Here is an 18,489-nt window from a genome sequence, read left to right as displayed (position 1 = left end):
ATTGTATATAGTAGCTTGTGTAGAAAATGACTTGATATATGAAACGATTTATTTCAATTATAAATAAATCATAAACAAAAACCAAGGTGTGTTCCCTCTCGAAAACGGGTCATGTGGTTTAAATTGTCTGTTTTGTTGAAAAATTGGAAAAGTGAAGAAATACTAGAAAAAAAGATTTCCCATATGATCTACATATAGTATTAGGTGTTGTTAGTCCAATTAAAATTCGCATTGGGTTGAATAAACACTCAGAGAGTAAAAATTATAAAATAAAATTACCTGTTCCATTTCAAATATGTTTTCTCCATATTAAAGTAACATGTTTTTACTGATGAGAAAAATTAATAATTTTGTTCGGCATTGGTAATTATCTTATATACTCACATTGGTGAGTTTTGTTTTCTTTATTTCATCCATACATAACCCAGGAGGCATCTCGTCTGGGATCACAGAGGGCGGTTTTCATCATATCTCGTTCCACTTCGGTATCTTTTATCTGATACGCACCATCCAACGACTGTTTACCATCCTTCTGTCACCATCACTCGATAAACACTGATGGAGGGAACAACCAATTCCCAACAACTAAATAAAACGGTCCTTTTCAGGGCCACCAAATCATTATCAAAGAGTTTAACGATGTAATTCTTCAAATATATCCAAAATCAATAGATAGCCTAACGGAATCCTACATCAACTATGCGGTCGTGACTCGGACACAACTCTCCTATGTCTTTTTTAAATTCTACTATTTTTAAAAAATCGGGAAACGTAAGAAAAAATGTTTCGAACCGAATTTTGTTTTTCAAACGGCCTCCATTTTGTCAAAAAAGATTTTTTTGACTTGTTCGAGGTTCATGCGATAGCGGCATTTTCACTGATTCAGAATCTGTCCGATTTTATTCGTTTCAGATAACTAGAAGGGCTGGAATTGTGTACGCCATGGCACAACTGAACCCTCTCACCTCATCAGCTCTTAACTATTCTAGTTATGAATATTTTTTCTCCGTTCAATTTTTGTTTTATTGTTAAAAGATAGATGAACAAATAATGATATAATGGATGGTAAAAATATCCTTTGTTTTCTTTACGGAGCTCGAGAAAACGTCCGAAAATCGTGTCTGTACCAGGGTCCGAAATCTTCGAAGGTGAAAAATGAAGACCGACTCTATTCTTAGTAGCTTCGGCAGTCGCCCACAACAAAAAGTGACTTGACTAGCGTTGAATAGCTAGTATTACTGGTGAACTAGTCCAGTCAACGGTTATTTTAACTGACTCGACTAATGAATACCTCTTCATTCAACCGACTTCAATCCACACTTCCATTTCCCCCCTAACACTAATTTTACACCCGCGTACGCAATCTTATTTTTACGTCCATATAAAGAGAGGAACGAAAACATGATTTCTGATGCGAAAAAGAAGTTACCCCATCAATGGACGGTTTATTGTCTACCAATCGTGAACTCAAACCAACGAACTTATACATTTATCAAGTACCCTATAAAGGTCCTCGCGTTAGTATTAGTAAATAGCGTGCAAAATAGCGCACACACACGTTATTTTATACGTGTGAGTAATTTTCGTGTACGATACAAAAAAAAATCTAGCTCACCTGTAGCGTATGTCAAACCACGTTGAACTCAAACATCGATGTATGCACATGTACATGGGAGAGAGAAAGAGAGGAACGAATTCGTTTCGGGGGAAGTCACTTTAAAATGCAATGAGGACAATTTGACTGGGAAGAATGAAATGATATAATCGAGTCGGTAGAGGGAGATAGCGACTAAACGCCCGACTGACTGTTCAGTCGTTTTGGCGGAGAAACTGCGTGAAGAAGCCAAAAGTTATCACTAACTGAATACGGATAAAGCCAGTCAGATAGTCAGCTGACTATCCTCAGTTGACTATGACTATGCAGAGCCCTGGTCTCTACACTAGAATACCCCCTTAATTGTATTTTTGAGCTATTCAATTTTTTATTAGTTTTGAGTTTAAGAAATGGAATACCCGGGATGCAAAAATCAACATTTTCTACACCTGCTCTTCTTAGCTTTTCATCGAGGTCAAAAAGCTGCCGAAGCAGCCCGGAACATTTGCGACGTTTGTGGAGACGATCTACAGCACGGAAATGGTCTGCACAGTTAAATAATGACGGCTTTGATGTCGATGACTGGACCCTTCTGAATTGGATGAAGGACGTCTCAAACCACTTTTGAAGCAGAACGGTCGCCAACCCAGTCGTGAGTTGGCGGATTAAATAAACTGCGGCGAATATCCAATTGATTAGCTATCGGTGAGCATTTGTTTTTTGTTTAAATAAAAGCGACGCTACGAATTTATTCCCCAACCCAATAAAGGGCATCACATCAGCGATTGGTATTAGTGCTCCTTTGTTAAGCTGATCAAATGTCGATTTCATTGTTTATTGATTGCATGGGAGCGCACAAGCAAGGGTTGCCATCTGATTTTCTAGTTGTTTTCCCAATATACAAAGAAATAAAAATACAAACTTCGTTTCAACGATGCTTCGCATCGATATTTTTTTTTCACACAGCAGAATTCGATTATTTACACAGACATTCAACGTAGTGAGCAATTAACTTCAGTTCGTTCGAAGGCATTCGAAGCTAGGGTATTCGATCAGTTTTTTGAGCAAAAGTAGTAACTCTAGTAGACAGTGAATCTAGTGAAGCTAGTCCCATCGATTGGGGGGAAAATTCTTCTCTCGGCGACAGTCGGCTGAAGATTTGCTAAAGCACTCAATAGTTTCTGGAAGTGGGAGTCCGGCTAGTGGACCGTGTTGATCGCGTGTACTCTATTTAGCTCCTAAGTTGGTTTGGCATTTGGGTGAGTGGGGTGAACGAATTCCCCACGAAGGCACAATGTGAATGAGTCTCTCAGATTACTGGTAATTTTTGTGGTCCCACTGGGGTTTGTACGAACCGTCATCCTCGTGTCCATGTGGTCCGGAGTGGGCACTGGCCAGGGCCAGGGCGTTGAGGTGGGCAGCCTTAGCGTGCTGAACCTCTGGAGTTTCCACTGGGACTCCACCCTTTATCACTGGAACGTGCTGAGGACCGTGCCAAGCGCCGTACGTGTGACTTTGGTGATAGTCGTGGATCGGGGCGTATCCATGGACCTCAGCGTGGGCTGCTGCGTGAGCCACCTTGGCATGCTGCACCTCTGGGGTTTCGACAGGAACTCCACCCTTGATCACCGGGATGTGTTGTGGTCCATGCCAAGCACCATACGCATGACCTTGGTGATAGTCGTGGATCGGAGCGTATCCGTGGAGCTTAGCGTGGGCGGCAGCGTGAGCAGCCTTAGCGTGTTGCACTTCCGGGGTTTCAACTGGTACACCCTTGTGGATCACAGGAATGTGGATGGGACCGTACCAAACCTTGTGAGCTGGAGCCTGATGGTCCCAGTGGTTCACTGGAGCTGGGCCATAATGACCAGCCTTGGCAGCGGCATGGGCAGCCAAATGGGCGGCCTTGGCAGCAGCAACTTCAGGGGTATCAGCTGGGACATAACCCCACGGAGCGGCATAGAGCGATCGCTTGTGCAGTCTAGCGTTGGCTTCCGCATGGGCAGCGAAGTGTTTGGCCTTGGCAGCCTGAACCTCTGGTGTTTCCAGAGGAGCTCCGTTGTACCCTATAGCAGCATGATGTGAATAAGCCCACGGGCCAGCGTAATGAGCAGGAACGGAAATCACGGCTGGAGCGGGACCCTTCGGTAGATTTGTGGCCGCGACCTGGAAGCCGTGGATTGGATCGGCGGTGTATTTCACCGTCTGAAGATGACCACTACCATCGATGTAAGAATAGCCTCCGTGGGTCACTCCATGAGCATCCTTGGATTCATGTTTCTGTGAGTTTGGGTCGGAATAACCGTACGAATAACCACCGATGCCATCGTGGGCCTGATATTGGGATGACACGGCGTGATGAGAACCGGAACAAACAGAAGCCCACAGCAACACGGACCCTAGCACCTGATTGGAGTGGAATGAAACAGAGGACACACTTCAATAATCATACAAAACATTGCAGGTTTCATTTACAGTCCATATTACGATCACTTCTTGTTCACACCCTTAATTATTACGATACTTACAAAGACTCTCATTATGTAACAACCCTTTATCACTGCTCTGCTACAATCGAAAACGATTAATAATAACACCGATAACTATTGAGTGCGCGGGTGGGGTTAAAAAGGGTGGTCCCGAAAACCTCCTAGCTGATCGAACTCGGACTAGGACTGTTTGCGAACTGTGGCTCCAGAGCGGGTAGGGAATCGATTTTATACCACGGCCGAATATTCTGTCCCCAAAACCCTACCCCCGAAAAAAAAAACGAAACCCAAAGGTGGAAAATTTGCGACGATTTCTCTCCGTTTCGAACTCTCCCCGATCGATGCGCTCACCGTTAATCGCGGTCGATCGCGCGCGCCAATAACGCCCTTCGGGGGACACAACCCGCTCTCATTCTGAAACGCAGCACAGATCGGTGCCGGCGGTGGGTTAGTGGCACACCACGGCGTGTACACATAAAAGCAGGAAAACAACATAGAAATCGAGACCCACCTGTTGGAAGCATTGAAAATGAAAATGAAAGTATAACAGCAGTCCGCCCCTCGCATAACGAGGCGGTTGTGATTCGAGTCGAGCACTTGCTTGCTGCTTGCACACTTACTCCGCTGGGGACAGTGATTTTTTGAGATTCGATTCGATTGAAAATCTATTTCAATCTCATCGGTTGCAATGCGGTAGTGGAGTCTGTGGCTGCTCCAAGGATAGTCCGGCGCCAGCGGAAGATAACAAAAAAGGATTGCAAGGTGATGATGTGGAGCAGACAGAAAAAAAACCCGATGCATGAATGAAAAATGTAAAGGAATGTGTGGATCAGAATAATTTAAAATGCAAATATTTTAATAGGTCGCGTCTGTATAACAAAGCGCGGAAGGAATGTTGTGGTGTTCTTGGTATTTTTTATTACCCTCTGCAAGGGAGTGTTCCATTATGACAAAAACAAACGGGTCGAGTTGAATCGATCATTGGCGGTAATAATTCCATTTAGGAGTCTAAACGATGGGGACTTTAAATAATGTCAAGGTTAATGTGAATCACGGGATTTCAAAATAATTATTTGCAAAAAAAGATCCTGGAATGCTGAAGTTAGTATGTTTCTATCCGAAGAAACAGTAAAGATACGAGCGTTTGTGATAAATAATTATTGTAAGATACCTGTTCCATCAATTTTCGAAACCCAGTCAGTCAGTCATCAGTCTTCTCGACAGGCATTCATAAAGGGTGTGTCACATCAAATTGCATCACGGAAAAAACGCTGTAGAAATTCGCCCAGTAGACCGATCCTTTTGAAAATTTTAGACAGTAAAATAAAAACTATTAAACAACTTTTGGCATTTTCTTTTTATTCATACTTCGAGCCCAAACCCGTATGCTCGCACCTTCCTCTTTACCCCGTCCATAAGGTTTTGTACAACGTCAGGTTGTAGTTTTTTTTTGAACAGAAATCCATTTTCTCTTGAAGTCCGCCTCCGATTTGACAACTTTTGGGTTCTTCCGGAGGGCCTGCTTCATAATCGCCCAATGTTTCTCTATTGGGCGAAGCTCCGGCGCGTTGGGCGGGTTCATTTCCTTTGGCACGAAGGTGACCCCGTTGGCTTCGTACCACTCCAACACGTCCTTTGAATAGTGGCACGAAGCGAGATCCGGCCAGAAGATGGTCGGGCCCTCGTGCTGCTTCAATAGTGGCAGTAAGCGCTTCTGTAGGCACTCCTTAAGGTAAACCTGCCCGTTTACCGTGCCGGTCATCACGAAGAGGGCGCTCCGCTTTCCGCAAGAGCAGATCGCTTGCCACACCATGTACTTTTTGGCAAACTTGGATAGTTTCTGCATGCGAATCTCCTCCGGAACGCTGAATTTGTCCTCTGCGGAGAAGAACAACAGGCAGCTGACGAAAGTCCGCTTTGACGTAGGTTTCGTCGTCCATTACCAGGCAATGCGGCTTCGTCAGCATTTCGGTGTACAGCTTCCGGGCTCGCGTCTTCCCCACCATGTTTTGCCTTTCGTCGCGGTTAGGAGCCTTCTGAACCTTGTATGTACGCAGGCCCTCCCACTGTTTGGTCCGCTGGACGAATGAACTTGACAAATTCAGCTTATTGGCGACATCCCGGACCGAACTTCTCGGATCACGTCTAAACTACTTAACTACGCGCTTGTAACTTTTTTCACTGACGGAGCATCCATTTTTGCCGTTCTTCACCTTCCGGTCGATGGTTAGGTTCTCGAAGTATCGTTTTAGTACTCTGCTGACTGTGGATTGGACGATTCCCAGCATCTTACCGATGTCCCGATGTGACAACTCCGGATTCTCGAAATGAGTGCACAGGATTAATTCACGACGCTCTTCTTCGTTCGACGACATTTTTCCAAATTTACGAAAAATTGACAGTGAAGCATGGCCAACGTGATCTATACACTCTTATCTGATTATAAGCGAAAGCAGCTGAAGATATAATTCCTAAAAATTAAATTTCTACAGCGTTTTTTCCGTGATGCAATTTGATGTGACACACCCTTTATATCTCCATTACAAAATTTTCGAAAAACACATGTGGGGATTGAAAATATTTATGGCATTTCTTCGCAAAATTGCAAGAAGTAGCAGGAAGTCATAAAGGGAAAGTGTAAAAGACATTTTGTTATAAAAAAATTTGGAGAAATTTGGAAAAATTATTGTAGGTCTACTTTTGTATAAATTCAATGTAGAAAATGTACTTACTTTCAAACACTCATTTCCTAGCTTCAAAATTTTTGAAACTAAAAAATTATAGGAGGTTGTGTTCAAGACACGACCGCATTGTTGACGTAGAACTACGCTGTAGTTCAATTCAAGTCGCTTGTTTATAACTGCGGATATTATTTTATAATGCTACGAAAATTTTGAAATAACCATTCTACCAGTTTGGTCACCATGAAATGTATTTTTTTTATTGTAGAATCATTTGACGACAATTGTTTGATGATTCATTCTTGTGCTCGCAGAACAATACATGCTCGAGATAAGTGCAGCTGTCATCTTTAGTGGAGAAAGTTTTACTACGGGCAAGCGAAACCAAATCACATACAAAATTTCAGAACGGCATTTACTTTCTTGGTGACTAAAAAAGCGAAATGAACTCTATCTGTTAATCTCAACAACCTCGAAAAGAGTAGCACTGCTTCATTATGATCAAGATTAGCGCGAATGGAATTCTAGTTGAAGTAGTTTTGCGACTGGCACGCGAACCCAAATGAATTAATAACTTATTATAACTTGATATTCCCCAAAGAAATTTTTGGTGCACAACCATAGCGTCAGTTCAACGCATTGATAACAGAAAACAAGCAATGTTAACTGCTTGGAAAAAGGCTGAATATTTGCCTCAGCAGAGATTCATTACCAATACCCTAGCGTAAATATTTCCCTCTCGCTATCTCCCCTCCTCGTTTATATTTATCATTGCGACTGCATAATTTGCAACACCGTCAAACAATCGTCAATCATAGCATAAAAAAAATAAGCGATTGTTGCATCGTTACAGGGCCAACGCACACGGGAGCAGATACAAATGGGGTTTCAGCGTAGCGAAGATGCACTATTTCTACGTACGGGTTATGAAGCACGCACGTACGCATACAAATATCTATATATCGATGGCTTGAAGCAACTAAATTTGTTCGCGTCCACAGCTCAATCCGAAACGAAGACATGTGATGACGCAAAACAAGGAAGGACAAGCGATATTCATTGCTTTTAATACAGAATGATACTGAAAGTTTGTCTTCCTTCCTTGCTTGAGACTTTAAACTTCTTCAGTTCATTCGTCTATAACCTTCAAAAAGGCCCATGGAAAACTTTACTTATCATATTTCTCCTCCGCCCCCATTGCCTTGAGAAAGGCATTCGATCCCTTGTCGCCCAGCTCGCCCAGCAACGATGTTGTTCAGTCGATTTCCTCACGAAGAATGAAAGTTTGCCTCAGCGAGATCCACTGTTTATACTCTAGGCAAATATTCCCCTTCGTTCTTCTTCTTTTTCTTTGTTCACGGAGACTTTACATCTTACGGTTTCCCCTTCGTTGCTCGTCGATAAGTTGCTCGTTATTGACAGCTCTGTTCGGGAAAGCAAACAAATGGACAGCACAAATGTATGAGGAAATGGGAATGCTTCAATTTTCATCAACTTAAACCATATTCAGACTATGGAATTGTAATGATACACATTCAAATAAGATCAAACAAATCTTAGGGAATTTCCGATTCGTTTGGTATGTAAATCACCAAAATCCGTTCACGGCAAAAATAGTTATTAACGTTAACTTTATTTCATAAAAACGTGACCTGTTTTCTGATTTGGCACTCTTAATGAAAGACGTAGTTGTACGTCAAAAATAGAATTCATTTCATACTCAATAGACTATTAGCTTCTTTCTATTGAGCTGAGAACGTCTGGAAACATAAAGTGGTGGTCGAAGTGCAATGTTTCAACAATCTCTTGGTTGGACCTCATGGATAAACGCAATCAACGATATTGTACCCACTCCGACTTGAGGATATGCAACCTGCAAAGCAAAGCAAAAACAGAAACCATGGGTTTCACCCTTTGCGGTAGTATTTAATATTGATATGGGTTATGCTTGTGACGAGAACCTTGGATTTCTGTCCACAGCTGGAAATCCCTACCAAAACAAGAACTTTTTGGCACATCCATCAGCGAAAACGAACATTCAATGGCTGAGGGGATGTCCTCTGGTAGTGGCCTTATAGAATTTTACACCTGAGAGCTGTCCAAAATTCATCTTCACGTAAGTTTCGTTATCCATTAGCATGCATTTTTCGTGTTTCGTCGAAACATTGCTGTACAACTTTCGAGAGTGTCTTTTGGCCACCAGATTTGACTTCAGCGTCCTGTTTGGTTGCTTGCAGGCACGGAAATTACGATAACCTTCTTGCGTATGGATTTTCTGGATGGTACTTGATTTAGAGGTGTATTTTTTGGCGATGTCGTAGTCCAAGAATTCCGGGTTTGCCTTAATTGTTCACAATACCTTCAACCTCAGTTTCCGATCACAAGTTCAGGACACCAGATACGATTATGATCAAATCTAAAATATAAATAAATAAAAACTCGTTGTATGTCAATTGCACTTCAAGAAACCAGAACACTCACATATTTCTCGGACGATCCATGCGGTGAAAAAAAAAATCTGTCTAAAGAACAAAAACCGGTCAAGCAGCTGAAAAGTAAAATTTTCGAAAATTGGTTGGCAAAAATAACAAACCATTCTGATTTGTGCACTCTAAGAATAAAATAATCCAAGACCTTAGAATCAAATCTACAATTTTGGAATAAGAAATATGCACAAATGGTTTGAAAAAATAAAAAACATAAGCTTATTCGGCCGGAGTTGGGTCAGCGCACGAGCAAACTTCCATGCGACTTTTATGTTTCTCAAAATTTCACCAGTTACCTTGAAATTAACTTTACAAATCAGAACTGAAGCAATTTTACAGTTTTCCACGGCTCACACACTCGTAATAACCCTAAACTTTCGCACGGTTTCAAGTTCTTCCGGCCGGCTAACACAGTGCCACATAACACATACATCATAGACCATTAGGCTAGCCGTCATGCATAATTTGATTAACATACACAATCCCACTTTTCAAAGGTGGAACGCAAGGTCGCATGTTTTCGACGAAAACTGAGTCGATTTCTTGTTGCCTTCTTCTGCAATCGTCAAACTCTCGTGCACAAACCAATAACCATTTTCCGATTGCCTCTTCCGCAGCGGCAGCTGCGATCAGCCTGCCGCGATCAATAAACGCAATGAATGTGTAATAAGCGCAATGAATTCGCCGCGACGCGTGGCGCGTCTCGCGTCGTTGCATTCCAAATCCAACGCCCACTGCGCGAATGACGTCAGTCGTTCGAATTTGTCGTACTTTCAGTTGACAGTTGATGATTTACTTGTTTTTTCACCCACCATTGAGCAAAAAAAAAAATCAAAATTAGTTTGTTCTGCCTTAAAGTTATTGTGTGCACGAGTTTACACATCGAATCGCACGCCAAATGCTGCTTTCCGCACTTTTACGACACTGCTGGTGGCACATAAATTTAGCCGTTTCAATAGCCCCAAAAATGATATACCGGAGCATTATTTACGAGCAAAAACTCTCCGCATAAATAAATGACGTGCTCAATAACACAAACGATACGGGAAAAAAGTAATTCCGTACAGAACTGCACCGAACGAGAAGAGAGGTTTGGACAACCTGTTTTCTATATTGCAGCCCTCGGGCGAACAGCCAACGGATTGGTTGCTGCAGTAAATCGCAAAATAAAAAACAGATAAATGAGCTTACTTTATGGATTATACATATTTGGTGGAGCCAAGCCGATGTCTATTTCGTTCGCCACCTCTTCCGTTCTGAAGCCGTTCGGGGAGCCAGGATTCGCCATCGCATCGGTGGCGGCGTCTGGTGCAGATTCTGACGACGCGTGCCCACTCTGTGCTGTTTACATTTTACAATTCCACGAAATTTATTTATTATGGTTTCTAAATTATTGTATCTGGCCAAATCGGCGATAATTTCGGCATTCACGTTGATTTATTAGCTGCCGTTGGCAGAGGGCAGGTTATCGATTCAGGAAATGCTTCATTTATTGCAGCGTGAGCCTTGTTAGTTAAACGGGGTAGTTGTTCGGTATCGGAATTTATTATAATCTGTGTTCCCGTCTAAAATGATGATTGTTAAATTTAACTGGGTGCTCTTGGTTAGTGATTAGAATTAAATCCTGTCGAATAGTGTATCGATTCCGCGTTCACATTATGAATGTGAACACCGAATTAGCTCGTTTTAACAGCATTGTATGTCGTAATCACGTCATCACAACAATTTTCAATTTCTGCTACAATGTAGCTGCATATAGAATACACTTGGAAAAGAAACAAATGTGCCTATCGGTGAGTTAATTGATTTATAACGTTAACATAATCAAAACATGACACGTACAATGCTTGGGTCTTCGTTCCAATGCGTATGTTGAGTTCCCCACTGACAGTTCTACTTGAAATTTCTTCCTAAAGGTGGCCGAACACTGTTTGCCCGGAGGTCAAATATTTGTTATTTTTTGACAGATAAGGTTTGATTTGATATTTGTACAAACACTATTTTGTTTGCCACTCTTCAATTTTCAACAGTAGTAAACAATATCAAACACCGAACATGGAAAAAATCAACTGAAATATTCAAGGTAACCTAACCATGTATCGACAGGTTCGAAGAACAGACTGAAAAAATATTTTAGGCATCCAATAATTGAATATTTGCTTGTCGTGTTTTGTGTAGAATATATTTGATCAGTACACGTTGACCAAATTGTATCTGTCAAATATGTGACTAACGTGTACTGATCAAATATATTCGACACAAAACACGACAAGCGAATATTCAGTTATTGAATGCATAAAATATTTGTTTGGTCTGTTCTTCGAACCTGTTGTTACATGGTTAGGTTACCTTAAATATTTCAGTCAATTTTGACGTAGGATTTCGGGAACATATTGGGGTACAAATTGAAAATCTTTTTTTTTATCTGTTATAGTGACTTTCACGTAGGGGGTCTCCGTAGCCACATTGGTTGCGTGTTCGCTTAGTAAGCGATCGATCGTGAGTTCAAAACTCAGGGCCCTCATTGACCATCTATTTGTTACAGAATAGATACGTCCACGCAACAATCATCATCGATGGAGATCGATCCACGGTCGAAATAAGATCGATTCATCCATACAACTGCTCTGCTCTGCAAGACACATCGGACTGCTGTTCTATAAATAACTCAACAATGATCAATCAACTGTCTCCGCTGTCCGGTGGTCTAACTGGATAATGGAGAACAGAAAGAATACTCTTTACGCCTAAATGGCTACTGTGTAAATGTACCATATGTAATGGTATAGAAGGAATATTGGCGAATGGCAACTGTGTAATGTGCTAATTATAGATATGATAACCATGTGACATGTACACGATTAAAATTCGGCTCTGTTACAACTGAAATGCATGAGCCTTAAATAAATAAATGGGATAAAAAAATAGTGACTTTCAACTCATTTGGCTGGTTCGTCACTTTTACTTCAATTTTTGGAAGAATGTCGGGAGTGAGAATTGAACTCGTGACCTTTGGGGTGAGAGGTATGGATGTTACCATTACGCCAGATCGCCTCCACAATCGAAAATCAAGCACATCGAGAAAATTGTCCAATTTCAAACGCTCAGTCATTTCATGATGGATCGATGAAATTTTTGCGTCAATCGATTTCGGCACTCCATAACAATTATTTTGGATTGAAGAAAATAATATATGTCATGGAACTAACTATCGAACAATTGAAACCCCTATCCTAACGGAAATACCCACTTCTGATTGGTCGAAATTGACGACACATGCGGAGGGTCCCTAACAGAGACATCGAAACCAAGCTGCCTGGGGGAAATCGGAATTGCAAATACATGAAAGTAGGGGGAGCTTTTGTTCCTACCGAAATGTGTTCCCTAACTGAAACATCTAAATCTAGATGCCCGGGGGAAATCGGCATTGCAAATATATGCAAGTCGGGGTCATTTTTATATTGCAAGTAAGGTGAGTGATACGATGAATTCTAGCAAATAAATTTAAATTTGGAACTTTAATGTTGGTTGCTTCGTGAAATTTCATAGCAATGACCGATTGTGTATTGTGAAAAATTTATCACAAGTGTAAGTATAAAATTGTATATGGTAACAGTTGTTCTAAAAATGACTTGATATATGAAACGATTTATTTCAATTTTCATAAATAAAAACCAAGGTGTGTTGCCGCTCAAGAACGGGTCGTTTGGTTTAAGCTGTCTGTTTTGTTGTGTTCATTTTCACCCAAGGAAAGTTTATACGGCGAGAAAAAATTAGATAAGTGAAGAAGTATTACAAAAAGTGATTTCCCATATGCTCTACATATAGTATTAGTTATTGTTAGTCCAATTAAAGTTCTCATTGGGTTGAAAAAAAAACTCAGTAAGTAAAAATTATAAAAGAAAATTACCTTTTTTAACACAAATATGTTTTTTCTATATTAAAGTAATATGTTTTTACTGATTAGAAAAATTGATAATTTTGTTCGGTATTGGTAATTATCTTATATTACGTTGGTGATTTTTTTTTCTTTAGTTTATCCATGCATAACACAGGAGGCATCTCGTCTAGGATCACAGAGAGGGAGGTTTTCATCATATATCGTTCCACTTCAGTATCTTTTATCCGATACGCACCATCCAACGACTGTTTACCATCCTTCTGTCATCATCACTCGGTAAACACTGGTGGAGTGAACAAACAATACCAAACAACCCAACAAAACGGCCTTTTAAAGGGCCACCAAATCATTATCGAAGAGTTTAACGATGTAATTCTTCAAACATATCCAAAATCAACAGATAGCCTAATGGAATCCTACGTCAATTATGTGGTCGTGTCTCGGACACAACACTCCTGTGACTTTTTTTCCATGTTCGATGTTTAACATTGTTTGTCACTGTTGATCATTGAAGAGTGGCAAACAAAATAGTGTTTGTACAAATGTCAAATCAACAAACAATGTACAGCCACCTTAAGATAGGATCTATGTTTGTAAATAAATTTGTTCTATACGTGAGTACAGTTGAACGACAATTCTGACATATCGTTTTACCTTTCACTTCACTTCCTTGATCCTTTTCTTTGAGGTTATATTCACTGTTAAGGTTAGTTAGTAAAATCCAACTATCTTTTGCTGATTTAATAAATAATTGGTAGAATTTTTCGTGTTCATTTTTCATGGATTTTTTGGTCCACGTTCAAGGATTTTCCTAACAAAAATTCTACAATATGGATCTATTATTTTACTGAGTAGTGTTTCTTGGTAAATTTTCAGGTTTATAAATGTCTTCTCGCACTATTTGGCAATAACTAGCCAGTGCGTTGGTTGTCAAATAAAAGACACTACAACTCTCGTTAACGCAGACTGAAGAAGCCAATATAATAGCCCCCCAGAACAGGATAATGTTGACGAGAACCTTTAGGCGATACGTCTTGGAATCTTACGAAGACGAGTATTGTGCGATTCACATAGAACGTTACGGAGAAGAACGTTTACGTTCCGTCGACGTCTCCACCAATTCACACATGCAGTCAATGCTCCCACCAGCACCGTCACGTCAAATGTCAAACGAATGATTTATTAATTGTTATTCATGGTGTCGCCACCTACAACAATTTCCAATTGCAATGCCTTCTTTCGAATCAGCATGCCTAGAATCAGTTCTAAATTTTGAAAAAAAATCAATGAAAATCATTGAATTCAATTATTTAAATGCTTTAAACCTGTAGTCCGACCCTTATTCAATAATAATAATATATAGACTATTTCTCTGATTTTCACTCTGAAATTGGGACCTAAGAGATATGTTGGCATAAAAAGTACAGTAAGTTACTTATAATGCGACATGCCGAGGCACCACTCAGTGTCACATTGGAGGCGATTTTGGCATTGGAGGCAATATTTTTGAGGCAATTGAACATTCGTGACTGGTGGGGACTTTCAATGTGGGTCCATAATTTGGGCTCCGAACTCAATGTTTACAAAAATGTCCAATTAGAGGTAAAAATGTCCAATTAAACGTGTTGCATCACAGGTCTGTCCAATTGGCTAAATGTAGAATTAGATGTAAATTACTGTACAACCAAAATCAAAACAAAAGCCGAGACACAAAGCCCAGACAAAAACCCAAGGAACCGTTCCTCTCCGTCAATTATTCTTTTCTACAAATCCTGCCGGTCGTTTTCGTTGAACGTATGCTGACGGGTCGTTACGTTGCCGGTGTATGTGAATGTTTTCATTATAATTGCATGGTAGAATAACTGACGTAACGTAACGTGACGGAACGTGAACGTGACGGAACGTGAACGTGACGTGGATGTTGTGTGTGAATCGCACTTATACCGGACACGCCGTCAACGGGAAGAAACTATAGATACAGAATGTTTTGTTCAGTGGCGCCGAGTGGCGTCAGGATGCACTCCTCCCCCTCCAGGATCTTTTTTTTCATGTTGTGATTATATTGTGCCAATCCAAATGAAATCGAAATAAAAATGCCGATTTTAAAAACTTGTATTTTTGATTCGAGTTTGTATTCCGTTTGGGTTGGAGAAAATATGAGCTCTCCACAGCATTTGGGAATTTTTTGACTCAAGTGTAACTTTTGAAAAGGGCGTATCGATTTTAGTAAGAATCTCAAAAACTATGAGTCGTATCACAATAGTGTCTTAGAAAAAGTTATAGAGTATTGATGTTAAAACGTGAAAAAATATACACTGAAAAAAAATCAGTACTCTTTTTTATTCACAAAAAAAAATAATTTGCAATATCTAAAATACATATGTTTTAATTCGTTTTTAAATTTTTCACATAAAATAGAAGTCGTATAGAAAATTTAAAAAATGGGTACAAGATGGTAAAACTATTTTTGACGAACTTTGTGGGACATCGAATTTCTATGAATTTCAGAAACTTCTAGTTTTTGTATGTTAACAATCATTTTTAGCCACAAATTATGAATCCTGATGTGATTTAAAACAAAAAAAGCTCTTTATCAATCTTAGCTTATACAGCCATTTTCGAAATTTAAAAAAAAATATTTCTAATTTTTTGTCTTTTTTATAGTGAATAGGCTCTTTTAATAAGTTTGTCGTGCTATACCGCCATGTTCATGCAATTTTATGAATGTGCTTATAATTTTCAACAACTTTTCCAAATACATCATTATGGTAGAACTATAAGTTTAGAAGTTACGTTGAAAAACATTATCGCAACGTTTTGTATTAGCCCACATGTCTTCAAATGTTTTTCAACCTAACTCCTAAACATATATTTTTACCATAATGATGTATATATGGATGCTGATTTTAGATTGCATACCATAATTCAATAAAATTTTCGATCTGTCACCACGATTTTCAATAAAATTATTTGATCTTAAAATTGCGTGCATCGTGTCTTTGCTAAGCCGATTTCGAAGCTTATTCTTGTTCTGACTATGTCGGAAAAATCGCTTGAAGTATGCGGAGGAGTGAGACATAGGGCCTGATTCTCGAATACACTTCACGGTGAAAACGAAATAAACGGCACGCCACTGAACTCCGTTTTACGAGTTAGTGAAGTGTCGAAGATAATAATGAGTTTTCAGACAGAATGAGCATTTTTCAAATAAAAATCATTAGTGAAAATTAACTTCTTCGTATCAAACTGGTGTTCAATGTGAATGGAAAACTTTGTTTTCTTCATGTAGTATAATAATCTCATACAAAAATTTTATTTGAAGATAATTTGATATTATAATGATAAGTTTTAGTGGGAAACTAATTTCATATCCAAATGTCGACACCGTACCGTTGTCATCGCAAATACGTTTCATTCCGTTTCCACCATGAAGTGTATTCGAGAATCAGGCCCATAGTTGTGATATATGTGATATATTGGGTCTGATTCTCGAATACACTTCACTATCAATCTCTCCGATCTGTTAAGAAATGTTCGAGTTATAAGCATTTGAAATATGGGTAGGGTTAGCACACAAATCGGCAGATCAAATGTATGGGAAAAAATGAAGTTCTTCCAGTTTTCATGAACATAAACCGTTTAGAGATTAGCGAATTGTAATGTATAGCATATCAAACAAATCTTAGAGAATTTCCGATTCGATTGCTATGCAAATCATGAGAAATAGTTCACAGTGAAAATAGTTATTAACGTTAACTTTATTTCATAAAAACGTGACCTGTTTTCTGATTTGGCACCCTTCCTGAAAGACGTAGTTCTATGTCAAAAAATGTCAGATTCCCCTTAGATATTAGCGAGAATGGGTATACAAAAATATTTCAGCTATTCATGTAGCACGTGAATTCAGGTTTTACAGATGGGAAAAAACAATCCAATCTGTTGATCTGAGACAAAATATAGAGGAAGTGGGGACATAGTGGAATATGCCCATTTCCAGCGTCCACATATCGTTACAATTTCCGTTTTTCTTAGAATATTATAGTTCAACTCATTGTTCTTCAAGATAGCATACGGCTTTTACTATAAAAATTGAAAATAGTACATTTTTCATCATTAGAAAAAAATGAAAAAAGACGGGTGGGTAATGTCGGGGACATAACCGGAGAGACGTAGGACTACACCAAGGGGTGTCCATTATTCGAATATAATGGAGCACAGATCCCAGAATGACCAACTTTTCATGTACAAAATTACAGAAAAAATCAAAGAATAAAATAAAACCTCAGCACTCAGCAAACACTCGAACGTTCAGATTCAAATACGAAAAAATCAAAATTTGTCGTGCAAATGTCGTGCGGTGCAAATGTTGCAGGGGTTATTGTTCAGCCGGCAACGAACACATACTTGATGGCAAGCATATCGTAATGGCTTTCCTACTCCACATCCCATTGAAACTCCTGTCTCTCACTCTTGTGGTGTCGCACCGCATACATCCCCGGCAAATGCAGCAATCTCTTATGCTGAAAATCAATTTCAAGATAGCGTCTTTCCTGCTTGGCGTCCGATGATAGAATGTGGCAAAGCCCCACCATCGCTCACTTCTTCTTTCTTTCTTTGTTTTTAAGAGGCTTTAAACTTTGCAGTTCATTCGCCTCTAATACTCACTTTATATAGCCATATAGTTAACGTTGTAGCGACCGCCTATATTTATTTGTAATCTCTTTTTTGTCTCCCTTCTTCACCTTGTCTATAGGTTTCGCCCGTACCCATGGTTGCTTGTAATGAATAGTTGTTTACTGCGGGAGCGCAGACAAAATGTATGGGAAAGTAGAGTATTGTTTTTTTCCAATTTTTCATCAATTTGAACTTTATATGAGCTGAAAACCGTAATGTGTAGCATATAAACAATTGCTGAGGATATTTCCTATCAATGTGTGTATTTGGAACCAAAATCCATTCATTAGTTGAGGAGGTATTGGCGTTCACAAACTGAACAATTTTTCACATCGAAATATTGAAATGGGCCCCTATATTGAAAGGTTAGACGTAGTCCTACGTCAAAATCGATCTTTTTTTTTGCTTGGAGGTAAAGTGGTCACTTGCACATATCAAGCTAAATGTGATAGATTTATGCGTTTTTTCGTCCAAATTTGTTCAAGTCACATTCGATATAGTAGGTACATGTATGAAATAATCTTGGTCTATTCACCCAGAGTCTCAATTTAAATTTTCTGATGCATACAAAAACGTTGTAAGAAACACATAACGTTCCGGAAAATGAGGCTTGGTTTAGTTGGGGTGGCATATTTTTCCAGGGTCACAAAAAGCCACAAAAGGA

General features: G+C 39.6%; 1 protein-coding gene across 1 annotated transcript; it reads right to left on the bottom strand.

Moving 5' to 3' along the window:
* Positions 1-2,559: 2,559 nt before the first annotated feature.
* Positions 2,560-4,359, bottom strand: LOC129762496 (pupal cuticle protein-like). The gene is made up of 2 exons (XM_055760800.1): positions 4,123-4,359; positions 2,560-4,000 (listed from the first exon to the last, which is right to left on the bottom strand). Exons 1-2 carry the CDS (start codon positions 4,132-4,134, stop codon positions 2,909-2,911), a joined length of 1,104 nt encoding a protein of 367 aa, XP_055616775.1. The 5' UTR covers positions 4,135-4,359; the 3' UTR covers positions 2,560-2,908.
* Between the last annotated feature and the right edge of the window lie 14,130 nt (positions 4,360-18,489).

Source organism: Toxorhynchites rutilus, chromosome 1 (assembly GCF_029784135.1).
Source record: "Toxorhynchites rutilus septentrionalis strain SRP chromosome 1, ASM2978413v1, whole genome shotgun sequence".
Lineage (NCBI taxonomy): Eukaryota > Metazoa > Arthropoda > Insecta > Diptera > Culicidae > Toxorhynchites > Toxorhynchites rutilus.
This window is presented reverse-complemented; position numbering and strand designations above follow the sequence as displayed.